Below are 13565 nucleotides of genomic sequence, written 5' to 3'. Positions count from 1 at the left end.
GTTTATTGCTTATGTAATGCCACTCAGGGACGAGTGAGGCTTGTCACTCTTATCTTAAACGTCAGGACCAACTAGCCTAGCCCTGGGCTCCTACGCTCCTCATGGGGCAACGTAGGATTGGATGATGGATGGATGAATGGATGGATATCAGGGAGGTGATACAAAGCAGCAGGTTAAGATAGTTTGGATATGCTGTGAGGAAACAGGTGGGTAACTGATTCAAGAGAGTCTATCTATCTATCTATTGCCAGACGCCATAATCCCGTAAGGGGTGGCCATTTGACTTTGAGTTATTTGTTTTACGGGGAGGGGCACTAACCCTCCACCAACCCACTTGTTGACATGTAGGAAGCACGTATGGTTTGGTTATATGGTTACCACCCAGCACTGTAAATGGTTTCTTGGTTTACAGGAAACCATTTGGCTTGTCACTCATTGTAAAGCCACCTATAAAGGAAAGAAAAGCAATAAGAAGTGACAGGAAAGATGGGAGAAATAGGAAGAGAGAAGGGCAGGCACAGAAAAAGAATGATAAAGCCTAAGGAAGAAGCAGGCAGCACTACATCGAGTGAGTGGATGATGGTCGCCACTAGCTACCACATATCAAGAGAGTCACAGTTATGAATTTGGAAAGCAGAAAGCCCAGGGGCAAACCAAGAATGACTTTGGATGAGATTCAGTGTTGAGATCTCCAAGACTGGGATTTGAGAAGGGAAATGGTTCAATATCATGACACATACAGAGCTGCCAGCAAGTGAAAAGACCTACTGTCCATGGTCTTTAAATACACCATAACTTACTGTAAACCTGACATATAGATTTCTTACCTATCCTCCAGCCCATCAATATACTCCTTCTTCCGCTTGCGTGAATCCTGTGCAGAGATCTTATTTCGAATCTTACGTCTGATGCGCTTCAGTTCTCTTTCCTCCTGTTTAGTCAAGGGGTAATGGCTTGGTAGCAGGATCCCTTCTTTTTTTAATAGTCGCTTTTCTTCATCTGAAGTAAAAAATACACAAGTAAAATTAAAGAAGAGCAAAGTAGTTGTTGTCTTAGTAATACTTTTTACAAAATCCAACAGCATAGAACTGTATTACAGAATACTGACTAAGGTCACTTGCTTTAAAAATTTAGTAGGGTACCAGTAATGAAATGTAATTTTAATATTAAGGTCGACTGTGAAGTAATGTTTGTGGCGGAATTATGTAATTGCTAAAATTAACAGAAACAAAATGTATGTGCAACAGCTGCAAAAGAGGCAGACAGCAAGCTAATTATTGTTCCATACAATTTAGGATCATTTATTATCAGTGCAATGAGGCAGCTCCACTGCTCAACAATACCAATGCCGCTCAATTCCCTATTCCAGGAAAATAGGATTATGGACTGCAGGAAAGGAAAACTTCAGTTTGCAGTCTGCCAGGTTTATGCTCCAGATGAACCTGTAGCTCTAACTACTACAGGTACTAGGTACTAAGTTTCATTTCATTTTGTTTATAAAGGCTCCAACATGCTTGCAAGCATCAGCCTTGGTCACCCAATGGTGGCTCTCCATGCTGTTTGATCACCGACAGCCTCCCCGTTCACTCTTATTCCTGAGGTCCCTGAAGTCATTGGATAAGATAATGTAAAGTATGACTAGGCTTTGTCAACACAGTACTTTACATTCACGTGATACACTATAAGCAAAACTTTCCTTCAGCATATCTGCCAACCATTAAATTGCTTATTTTTGCTTTTTCATAAAAATGAAAGGAATAAAATGAAAATAATGAAGTTATAAGAAAAAACATTATATTAATATGTAATAAATAAGGTGAACCATGCTACAGTGACAAACCTACAAACCTCACAGTCTCCCACTGATGTGAAAGCATATCATAAAAGTCACCTGCATCAATAAGATTACTGGAGATACAACAGGAGCCACAGTGGTTCCAAAGTACTGTATAGTACTCATTGTGATGTACAGTGCAGACAAGAGAAACAGAGACACTGCCTTAGCTCAAGGGAAAAAGAAATGGGTAATTTCCAACTGGTGCTTTACAGTGATAAGGTGGGAAAGTCCCAACACCTTCCCCTCACTTATCCCAATCTCATATTCCCCATGTTTCCTCACTAACTCAGCTAGATATGACCCAGTTCTTTTATGCCTGGGCTAAGGCAGTGCCCATTTATTTTGCCTGCACCTGTACATATGATGTCTGAAGTGCAGTGTATAGTTTGAAACATAAGCCATGGCAAACACTCAAGTGAGTCAGCAGTATGTTCTTTCAAATGTTTTCAGAAGTACCCACATTGTCAGTTCAAGCCAGTGACAAACAAACTCAAGCAAAGCCATTACAACACTCTGACTTTCACTACAGACACCCCTAACCGATTCAGATTTTGTAAGCAGGGGAAAGATAATTCTAGCTATCACTCTCCTTCTTAGAAGAGGGTCCTGTAAAGCAGTTGACACATAAGGGCTACTACACTTACATGAGGTACAGTATGTAAAAATCTAACTATGGTAGTACTGTAATGGAAAGTTATACTGATGACACAGCATCAACTTATATTCTGCATTGTTACTTTTCCAGTAATGAAGTAACAAGCCAATATACTCCACCCTATTGCTCAAGTTTTTGTTTATATGCAAGAGTTACTCTCTCAAAACTCACGTCTAATAAGATTAGGTTTCTGGTTTTGACACACTTACCCTTAAAGAACCAATTCTAACATTTGCAAAAAGTTTAACTCAAAGAAATTAGCAACTGGCAATAGGTTTCTCAAGGAACCCACTAACACAATAAAATGTTAGTGTCAGTGCTACGTGATGTTAAAATTAGCAACACTAATCCAACCACAAGTTCAGAACACTACAGATGTCTGTAGTGTTGCAAGTGTCAATTAACAATAAGAAAAACACCAAAAATATGCATGAAAAATGGAAGAGAAAAAGATTACTTACCAGAAGTGGATCTACGATACCACAAAGAGAGAAAGGTAATAGCATATATAACCCCTGGTTATCATGCACTAGGTTATAGCAGTTTCTGTTACCATTGCAAGATGAAAACCTCCACTCCTGCCGTTATCGTGCATTTTTGGGCTAAAAAACATCGTTACTGCGCACCTGAGCTGGTGTCTGACGACAACAATGGTGCAGTATCTGTGGTTTCTGACAGCTTTGAGGGATTAAAAGATGAGTCCCTACTCGAGGAGTTAATCCCTGGCGTGAGGACACCTAACTCTCCACCCCCTAGCCTGAAAACCTCTTACCTGAAGTCCATCTCAGGTCTCTATACTGTATGTTATGTGTTACTTCCTTACTGTGCCCTCTCATCATTTTCTATTAACCTAACCAAGCCTCTGAGTATTTGTTAAACTTACCATAACAGCACATATGTATTTTGTGGGTCTAATTAGTAGTAAATGGGAAAATTTGGGTTTATATGTGGGATACCCAGTAACAATCAGAATTAATCCCACTGGTTCTGTGCTTCATTATCATGCAATTTCTTTATCACACACTAGGTGCAGTATCAATGCACTTGATAACCAAGGGATCACTGTAATGTAATGAGAATGAGGTTGCATAAAGAGATCAACGAAGCTGTAAACTATATATGAACATTTTGAGACAAAAATGATTGTGCTTCCCTGAAAACAGAAAACCATTTGGAAAAAGGTGTAAATATGAAGGAATAAATGTACGAAAAAGTCAGAAAGAATGGGGCAAAGAGAAGGACTCTAATGAATGGAAATAACAAAAATTGCAGTTAAAAAGAATGAGGCAGAGAAAAAGAAACTAATGAATGGAAGTAACAAAAACTGCAGTGTTACAAAGAATGAGACATAGAGAAGGAAAGTAATGAATGAAAATGACATGGGCAAAGCAGTGTTAACATTACTAGGTCTGGTGGTGCATAAAGAATGAATGGGTCAATAGCAAACATGAAAATAGGAGTAAACACATTGTTGTTGTTCACCTCAGCCATCTTGCCTAGCAGACTCATCAACTGTAGGCAAGCAACTAACCCTATGTAGTTGTCTCATAAGTGCCCTACACCATTTATATTATGTCTGTGTATTAGTGTGGCATGTATTGCACAGTTGTCTATTACGTATGTTATGTTAAGCGTGACTATTCTACAAGTGGGGCACGTGCAATCTGTGATTCCATCCAACCAAAACCTGAACAGGTAACAGAGGAGGGCCGGGTGAGTTTAGTTCTGTTTAAGGATTTTTCTGATGGGTAGACGTCTGGAGGGGGCAGGACTTGTAATAGTGTTCCGATCAAGGTGTTGCACTGTTAGGTGCATGAAATAGGTACTGTATGTAGGTGTTTCTTCACTGACATTAATGGATGTTTGGAGGTCAGATGCTTCTGAAAAGGGCTTGGTAATGTCTGTGTGGTGACTGTTTTATGTGCCTAACTATGTTGTGTGGCTCTGTCAGGTAATGACAGCAGGTGTTGAGGTAAATCTAGAAAGAATCAACTGTAGTGGAGAATGTTTTATAAAATGATATATTTAAATATGCAACAAAACCTAGTTGTGTAGAGCAAAGTGGAAAAAGACTGTACAGTATAAGGATGAGAGCAAGAAATCAGACAGTGTAAGGGAAAGGGAACAGCAGCGTGAGGGAGGGAGGCCAGCAATGTAAGGGATAAACAGCAAAGGGAGGTACTAGTGTAAAGGGAGAAAGGTAGGTGGGGGTAGTGTAAAGGAGGGAGGGAGATCAGCAGTGAGGGAAGGTGGACAGCAGAGGGAGGTAGCAATGTAAGGAAGGTAGGCAAGGGTAGTATGAAGGAGGTACAGGTAGTGTAAGGGAGAAAAAGAGGGGGTAGTGAGAGGGAGGGAAGAAGGGGGTAATGTGAGGAAGGGAGGGAAGGAGGGGGTAATATGAGGGAGGGAGGGAAGGAGGCAGTATAACGGAGGTGTACATGGAATAATGTGAGAGAGGTGGGGAGTGGCAGTGTGTAATAGGGAAGAAGGGGACTGTGGCGGAGGTAGGAAGGGGGTTATGAGAGGGAGGAAAGGAGAGGACACTGTGGAGGCAGACAGGGAGCAGTCTGAGGGATGGAGGGAGCAGTCTGAGGAAGGTAAGGGGGGAGGGGATAGTGTAAGGGAAGGTGGTGCATGTGACACAGAGGTACGTAAATGGTGTGATGGAAGGAAAGGATAGGGGCTGTGTGAAGGAAGGAGGGCGAGAGACAGCACAGTATAAAGGAGGGAAGAAGTGAACAGAATAAGGGAAAGAAAGAGAGGGACAGTATAAAAGGAGGGAGTGAACAGTAAGAAGGAAGAGGTGCAGTGTGAGAAATGGAGAGGGCCAATGTAATGGAAGGAGGGAGTGAGGGCAGTGGGAGGGTGGGAAGGAGGGGTGCGCAGGAGATCTTATTAATCTAAATGAAATCATCTTGTAGCAGTCAGGATAATATTGAGAGAGAGAAAAAATATATATATATCACAGAGAAGAGGTTACAATATATTTTCTTCAAAATTCATAAATCAACTGCTCAGTGATCATAATTTTTTATTCGAGCACATCAGTGCACTTAACATCTTAACTTTTCACTACTATGACATCTTTCTCTTAATCACTCTACTCCTAGATTACCATATCTATTCAAAGTTCAAAGGAGTTTCATAATAGCTGGTGTTAATGACTACAATTTAACCCATAAATATCTACTGACATCCTATAAGCTAAAAATAAAATATAAATAATAATAATATAATGATAAAAATAATAATAATAATAATAATAATAATAAATCAGCAGGTAGTAGGAATAAGATAAAAGATTGCCAATGCCCACGAAGGAAGGTAGGAGTCTCAAAAAAACTAACAACATCTCGCAAAAGTTAGCAAACAATGCCGATTCCTGTTTTCATATTCCACATAAGTTACGAAATATGTATGTTCGTATGGTTTCATCGCTGATTACAAAAAATCGTTTAACAGGCCTTAAGAGTGTTGAGTGATCCATGATCAAGGGGCAGTTATGCAGAGTGTAATGTGAACTGGTATGGAGCTGAAGGAATCACACCAGATTTTGTTTCGACGAAACATACGCGTATGCGTCTCCATCCGTACTATAAATCAATTCCTTTGGAAAAACGGGAATGTTCTGAACTGATTGAATCATTTCATCCATGATGTTCTTCGTAATTCATTCTTGCTACTTCCAACTGCATTTAACAGGAGATACTTTTCGAACTGGAAGAGCAAGGTACTGTATAGCTTCCCTTAAACCGTTCACTGCTAAACGTCTCTCCAAAACGGGGGGGGGGGGGAATGGATTAACAAAATCAGCAGTACGTTATCGCGGATTAGCGAGATTATTGTAATACAGTAAAGAACTTATCGGAACCTAGTTAAAACCTAGTTGGTATATGTACTGTCCAATACAAGTGACAAATAGATGGATTCTACATTACAGTACCTGTTGTAATGAATGTTTGTATATTATACCTTATAATTTTTTTCATACTGTAGTTCCTACAGGTATTACTTATGTAATAAATACCGTACGCATACTAAATAATAAAGACAGTACGTACTGTATATTATACTACATGTTCTTGAAACCAAGCATCGAGTAATGGGCAGCTCATTGGTGTTTTCGAAGCCCTGCACCAAGCTATGAACGACTTGAGGACTTGTGAGCAGTGCCGCACAGTCGACGCACTGTCACTAGACCAGCACGTTGACACACGCTTCAATAAGTTTTGCATATGGACCCAGTACTTACATGGATTCCTGGCCAAGAACATTATCTTCTTGCATCGTATATTCATTTATATATAGTCATTCAGTATAAAGTTTGCTGCTTGCAGTAATATCTACGTAAATTGGACCAATTAGTCGTACTCACTTCATGCTGTACCGTGATTAAAGATACTCTGTATTTTATTTCTGACATACTTCCATACTTTGTACATACTGTTTTCACCTAGTACTGTTTACTTTGCCATAGGCTATTTGTCTTTATACTGTCTGCGCTAAATGATCGAACATACTGAGGCTTCATAATTACCATACACTCATAACTTAATCCGTGATAAATTTCTTATACTTTGTTCGTTTTCCTAACTCAAAATTATTATAACGGTCAGTCTGATATGAACTACCGGTACATGTTAACTTTGTTGGCAGGTCATCGCACTGACTGCTACAAGCTGTGATAAGCAGCTCTGCAAGAGTTCAGATTCCCAAACAAACGTACAATTCATTCCCTGTCCTAACAAAGACTTGTTTTGTGCATTAAAAAAAAAAGACGAGAGGACTCTAAACTCTCCTTTCCGTGCCCCACCTACGAAAACTAAGAACGCCAAGAAACTCGTCATAAGTTTGCTTGAGAATCTGGGTTCCAACACTTTCATTCTCAACTCCAAAGGATGGGGGGGGGGGGGAGATCCCTACATCATTACGTTCTCTATGGTAATTTTTCTCAATATCGTTCGCGGAATAAATACGATAGATCTTCCCTGAGTTGAATAAAATCAAGGGCGACCAAGAATAAACTAAGGCGTCATCGTATTACAAAGGTTAAGAGCCACAGGGAAGGAGGAGAGGGGAATGGCCCATATGGGCACTAATTCAATGGAAAGATTCTGTATATGACGAGCGATGGGACAGAAACCGGAAAGGATGACATTACTTGACAATGAAGCGTTTTGTCGATGAAGTGGCTTGACGATAAAGTGGGCTGACTGGTCAGCTGACTGAAAGGTTAGACCAAAGGAGGGATAAAGCGTCGAAACCAATGGTGTGTCCTCAAACAATTCATGCCATGAAACCCTATGTTTAACCTGACAGAAGGAGAGAGAAAATAAAGGCCGGAAGGAACACGAAAATATCAAGAAATGGGGTAGGACAGAAGAGATGAGAGCAAGGAAAGACGAGATACAATGGCCCCTTTAAGTCGCCTCTAACAACATGCAGAGATACGAGGAAGTATTCTCCCCCTCCCATCCCAAAGTGGAAGATAGGGGAATGAATGAGCCTGTCCGCAACGATCATCTAACCAAACCTACACTGTACACTTCCACTGTCCGTCTGTCCCACCGTGTGTGGCATATTCAGCATCCTAAACCCCCTCTGGGAATTATCAGCCACAGCCTTACCCGCTGCTCATTCTGCTATCTCCATTGCACTGCCACCCAAACACCAACAACACCTGGCAACTTAGCTACCCTGATTTGCACTGTGAATCTGTGATACATCTAAAAGACAATTAGTAAATACAAAAAGGCCTCACTTAACCATCCTCATAAAAACAAGGCGATGAAAAATTGGCCTTTTAAAACTCTTCATTTCACTCCCCTCCCATTACTCATGGGAAATATGCAAAAGTGGAGGATCAGAGTAATAACAATAATGATAAATAATAATAATGACTACGACGCTAACGATGGAAGATGGCTCAAAACAGTGGAGTTACCCAGGTAGTTACCATGCCCGTAGTGCAAACCAAAGCGCACTTCGGGTGAGTTCCCGGAAGAGCGAATGAAAGAAGGGACAAATAGTGGGGCTTCTAAATGACGTTGGCAGCTGCCGCGGTCAAGGCCGCTTTCAGCCCCTCATCCCCACCCCCACCCAACCACGAAAAATCATCCTCTTTTCACCATACCGCTCTCACCCTGCCCACTGCCTCGGACACCCTGCCCATCTCCTCCATTAAGCCTCTCATTCCCTGCCCTTCACGAGTATCGGACAAAAGCTTCCTGTAACAACAGTCCCTCCTAACCTACCCTACCCTTCCCTGTCCTAACCCAACCTACCCTAACCTTACTTCCTCAGCTTAAACTAACCGACCCAATCCCACCCGAACTTAATCTAATCTAGCAGACTTCTGTCCAAGGAGCTTCTCTAAGGTTTTTTTATCCGGACCCGGTCCTTCACATCTTACCCTCCCTGTTTTGCTGTCATTCCATTTGACTCAGAACAGACACTTTAGCTATGACCTATCCTTTAACAAAAGGCCTAAAAAGACCATTAGCCTGTTGCCGTTTGCTTTCCTTTACACTCGTATACCTTTATACACATCCTCTCCAATTCTATGCTTCTTACCACCTGCTCATCACACACTGTCCATCCCCTGCTCAGCGCACACTGCCCACCCCCTGCTCATCACACCATGTCCAACCCTTGCTCATCAACCCCCCCCCCTTGCTCATCACACACTGTCTTAGACCCAATCTATGTTCATCACAGCCAGCCCATCTCGTACCCCCTCACAACGCACCCACGCCCAAAGTATGCCTCGAACACCCCCGCCCTTCCTCACGCTGCATCACACAACTCTGTCGTCTTACCTCTACTTTCCGTTAATGTTCGTTCACCATTACCTATCAGACATTTCCGTCCTTTTGGAGTTCACTTCGCGTACCACACTGGGAGATACAACAAAGCTACGGCTCTTCATCTTTTCCATTGCACTTATTCGTGACTAAATGGGGAGGTTACAAGTACCAGAGTTATGGCACACATTTATGTATGGCTTTACATCATCCCCCATGAAAGATGTACCATACAGCGCTATATGTTCAGTAATGTTTGACAGCTGGTATGAGGTCCACTGCAGAACCGAAACTTGGCCTCGGAGAGGGGAGGGATGGCAAAAATTACCCTCCCCCCGTGCTGGTCAAGTACGAATCATGAAGGCGTAGCTACAGGAGCTACTTAGCATGGGCCAACAGGCCTACTGCAGTTATCCTCTCGTCTTATGCTCTATTGCTCAATAAGTGTGCTCCATAATAAGTGCAAGTGTTGCAATGGATATGTTTGCGTGTGTTGGAGGATGTATACCAACATGGTAGAATATAAATGAACGGAGTAACAGCACCCACCATAAATGTCCGCAATGGCCAAAAGTTGCCAGACGTCCCACTGCAGGCCCGACAGTCCGGTTTTTGAGCTCTCTGTCCTCTGGCTTAACCTCTGCCTGAAATATACGCTCAATGGTTCTCATTTGGTTGTCCAATTTTCACGAAGTGGGGTGATTGTCTTGTTCATTACTGTTTCACACAGATGTTAACTATATAATCGTTTATGTTACTGGTTTGACATCAGAGTCACCGTTGGTATATGCGAGAAGTATTTCTTATACTTCAGGCATCTATCAATGGTTAGTATTTATTTTGGCTCTCTGTTTTTGTTGCACGAGTTCAAGTCCAACTTAGCTTAATTAGTTATGGAGGTAAACTGAAATTCTAGCTCACTGACTGTGTAATTTACAACTGAATACTTGACTCCCAAAAACTGCTTCGTGAACCAAGTAAACTAAAAATCAGACGGAATCCAAGATTTTGTACGTTATGTTTTTCATACTGGGGGGGTGATACTATAAAATTCCCTGGAATGTTACTTGTATAGTTGTAATACTGACACTCTGGATCAATTTACAAGGGGATATGGTGTAATGCACAGAAACTCGCTATGAAAGAAAGGTAATCAATGGTCCAGATCCAGTCAGAATACTACCACGGGTTCTGTGAATAGCTGGTGTGCAATACTGTCCTTTTGGAGGCTATGTGAGTGACAACGCTAGCCATGATTTGTGTTCGAAACCCCAGACTCGGGACACACAATTATATCCGGTCTTTCTTCCCTTGGACCGTATTCTTTCGGACTTCAGGAAACTATCTGACACCTCGTCGACTTTATTCTGCACATTACACTATCACGCTCTTATATTACTAGACAACTAGTTTTTTAATACCCACATAGCTTGAATACATAAGAGACTATCACCCATCTTGGAACACCACTGATAGAGTTATTAAAATGTTGCCTTTAACCCCTTCACTATAATGTTAACATCTTTTACATTCTCTTGCTAACGAAAGCCGTCTCGTAGTGGAGGAGGATTAAGGTTTGTACAGTACAATCGTCTGGAAGTAATCTGAATATAATGATGACGTTAATGTAGTAATGGAGTTCATGGTGGGTGACTTTATTCCCCTGAATTTGATATACCCTTCACAAACTGGATAAAATCGTTCGAGGGTAGACAGAATTAAGTACATACGGCGCCAGTGTAGTGATGAGGACAAACGCAACTTATACAGGAGAAAAAGACCTTGGATTAATGTCTATGCACTGCACAGAGTAACTGAGGCAGATAATATACTTCTAGTAAACTCCAATCTTCACCCCAGAACACGATGCGCAACAATCGAATTTATATTCAGGTCCCATGCCATGCATACAAACTGGTAAGGGAGATGCGTTGGAGCGCCTCCTGCTCCCTCGCAAATATGCCCATGCCAAACACGTCCACTCCACCCTAACTGTTTCATCCCCCTCCTCACCCGACCAAAACCCTTCCCCCTCCAACGACGCTGGACCAGCTCGCATAACAACGATAACTCATTGTTATCATTGTCATCCGCATCCTTAGTCACCAGTATCATCATCATTTCTATTTTTTAACATCGGGAAGTACTGTCAAATATTTCATGCAAGGAGAGGAAAGTGAATAATATTCCATATAATTTACATTCCAGTTACTGGTGACACTTCAAATAAGTGCATTCGCTGACCGTGTACCCGCGTCGTGCCGGTAGAATCGTCAGAACAACTACCTTTGAAATGCCATGCCCATTTAGATTCATATCGACCCTTTGCATTCATTCGACCTAATCAAAAAGTTTTGGTCAACTTCAACACCTCCAATCTGATGAAATATTTGTTTTACGTCAGCTATTTGCAAACTGTTTTATCTGCCTTGAATTAACTTGTGGAAATGGAAGGGTTAAATACATTTCCAGCTAACTTTTCTCCTGGGGGCTATCCTTAAGGTGAATACAATCATCCGGTATATGTAAGAGATGAAGTCTTCAGGATGACGTGGTTACCATCCACTCAGGTCGTCACACTATTTTTAGTACCATTTTAGTCTACGTCATGTCCAACAGTAGTAATCTATGTCTATTTATGTAACTCGTCATTCCAGGCCTATTCAGTTCCTTTTTAGCCACTCAGTTTCAATCAGGCTCATCACATTCAGGTCCAGTCACCTCAGTTTCGACACTAATATCCATTCTGGTCCAGTCAAATTAACATTATTCACACTACTACGAATCTAGTTTGGTTAATTTTGGCTAGTTTAAGTTTTTCTTCACTCAGGACCAGGCAAGCTCAGTTGTCAATACGGGTCCAGTTATGTCAGTACAGGTCCAGTTAAGTCGGTACAGGTCCAGTTAGGTCAGTACAGGACCCTTAAGCCCAATTCAGGTCCAGTCAGGCTTATCCATACCCATTTAGAGCCAATTGATGTACAGAGTCCGTAACTTTTTCACTGATGAGCAGTTTATAATTTATAAGAGTCATGTGCGCTCTCAGCTTGAATATTGCTCACCCTTGTGGAATGGATGTGGAGAGGTTGCATTAAAACAACTACACAAAATTCAGAACAAGGCTGTTGGAATTATTAACAACCCTGCCATTACAAATAAACCTCCCCTACAAGTAAAAAGGAATGTTGCCTCCCTTGCATTATTTTACAGATATTTTCCCGGCAAATGCCCAGACGAAGTTGCGTCCATGGTGCCACCTGTCCATGCCTTCCCTCGTGCTACACGGGCATCTGGTAGCGCTCATGACTGGAATGTCACTCAGCCATATTGCAGAACTTCTGCCTATCAGAATTCTTTCATTCCCCGAACTGCATCTCTTTGGAACTCAAATCCCCAGAGTTGTTTCCCTCCAAACTTCAACCTACAGCTGTTCAAGTCTAACTGTTACAGATATTTTGAACAGAGGACACCAGTAATCTGGTGTATGGATTTTTTTTTTTATTCATTTGTTTTTCCTTCCTCTGTTCTGTTATTAAAAAAAAAAAAAAATCAGGTGACTTCTTCAGGTCCATTCAGGCTCAGGTTGCCAGGCCATTTCAGATTCATTCACAATTATTCACGTCGTCTACACACCTGCACCAGCCTTGATCGGGTTCATTAAGGCAACATACCAGGTCAGGTGATATCTAGTTGTCAGCACTAATTTGAATGAGGTTGTTATCTACTTCACGACCTTCATAACGTGTCGGGTCCATCAAATTCATCCACATAATCAGATTTAAAGTCAAGCCTATCTACTAAACAATCAGCCATATACAGGAAATTGTTTATGAGATGTGAATAACGCTGACATATTTAAAGGATGGTGTTGTGGAGGTGGGATGTGGGGGGTGAGGAACGGGAGGAGTGTTGCAGGATAAGCTGCTGGGGTGTCGTGGGTGGTGGAACTTAACGGAGGAAGTACATCCAGTGCAGATGGGATTGTACTGTAGGTTGGCTGATAAATGTTAGTTTCTTAATATTCGAGGCTGGAGACGTCAATAAATGGGTGACGCGGATAGAAAGGAGTGGGAGGGACGTTTGGGTTAGTGTTGGGTGGCTGGCCACGGAAGGAGTAGATTCTGTGATAGTGGACATTCAGGGTAGGACGGTGCTGGCGGTGGGAAGGCATACGTTACCTATTACAGGTTCGATTTAAGGGACAGAAAAAGCCCGTAGGGTGTACGAAGGGGTAAAAAAAAGAGGGGGGGGGGGATGGTGGTGGGTGCGG

At 41.8% G+C, this 13565-nt stretch overlaps 1 protein-coding gene across 2 annotated transcripts in view; it reads right to left on the bottom strand.

The window, feature by feature from the left end:
- The window catches only part of LOC145403810 (uncharacterized), a 103350-nt gene that overhangs the window by 33938 nt on the left and 55847 nt on the right, over window positions 1-13565 (bottom strand). For both annotated transcript variants that reach the window (XM_080275488.1, XM_080275490.1), the window contains exon 7: window positions 828-999. In XM_080275488.1, coding sequence (XP_080131614.1) covers window positions 828-999 — 172 coding nt within the window. The remainder of the gene's footprint in view (window positions 1-827; window positions 1000-13565) is intronic.

The sequence above is a fragment of the Coenobita brevimanus genome, chromosome 61, assembly GCF_032717465.1.
Source record: "Coenobita brevimanus isolate Jiangsu-jjx chromosome 61, ASM3271746v2, whole genome shotgun sequence".
Classification (NCBI taxonomy): Eukaryota; Metazoa; Arthropoda; class Malacostraca; order Decapoda; family Coenobitidae; genus Coenobita; species Coenobita brevimanus.
The sequence above is the reverse complement of the archived record's forward strand: the minus strand, read 5'-3'. Positions and strand labels throughout refer to the sequence as shown.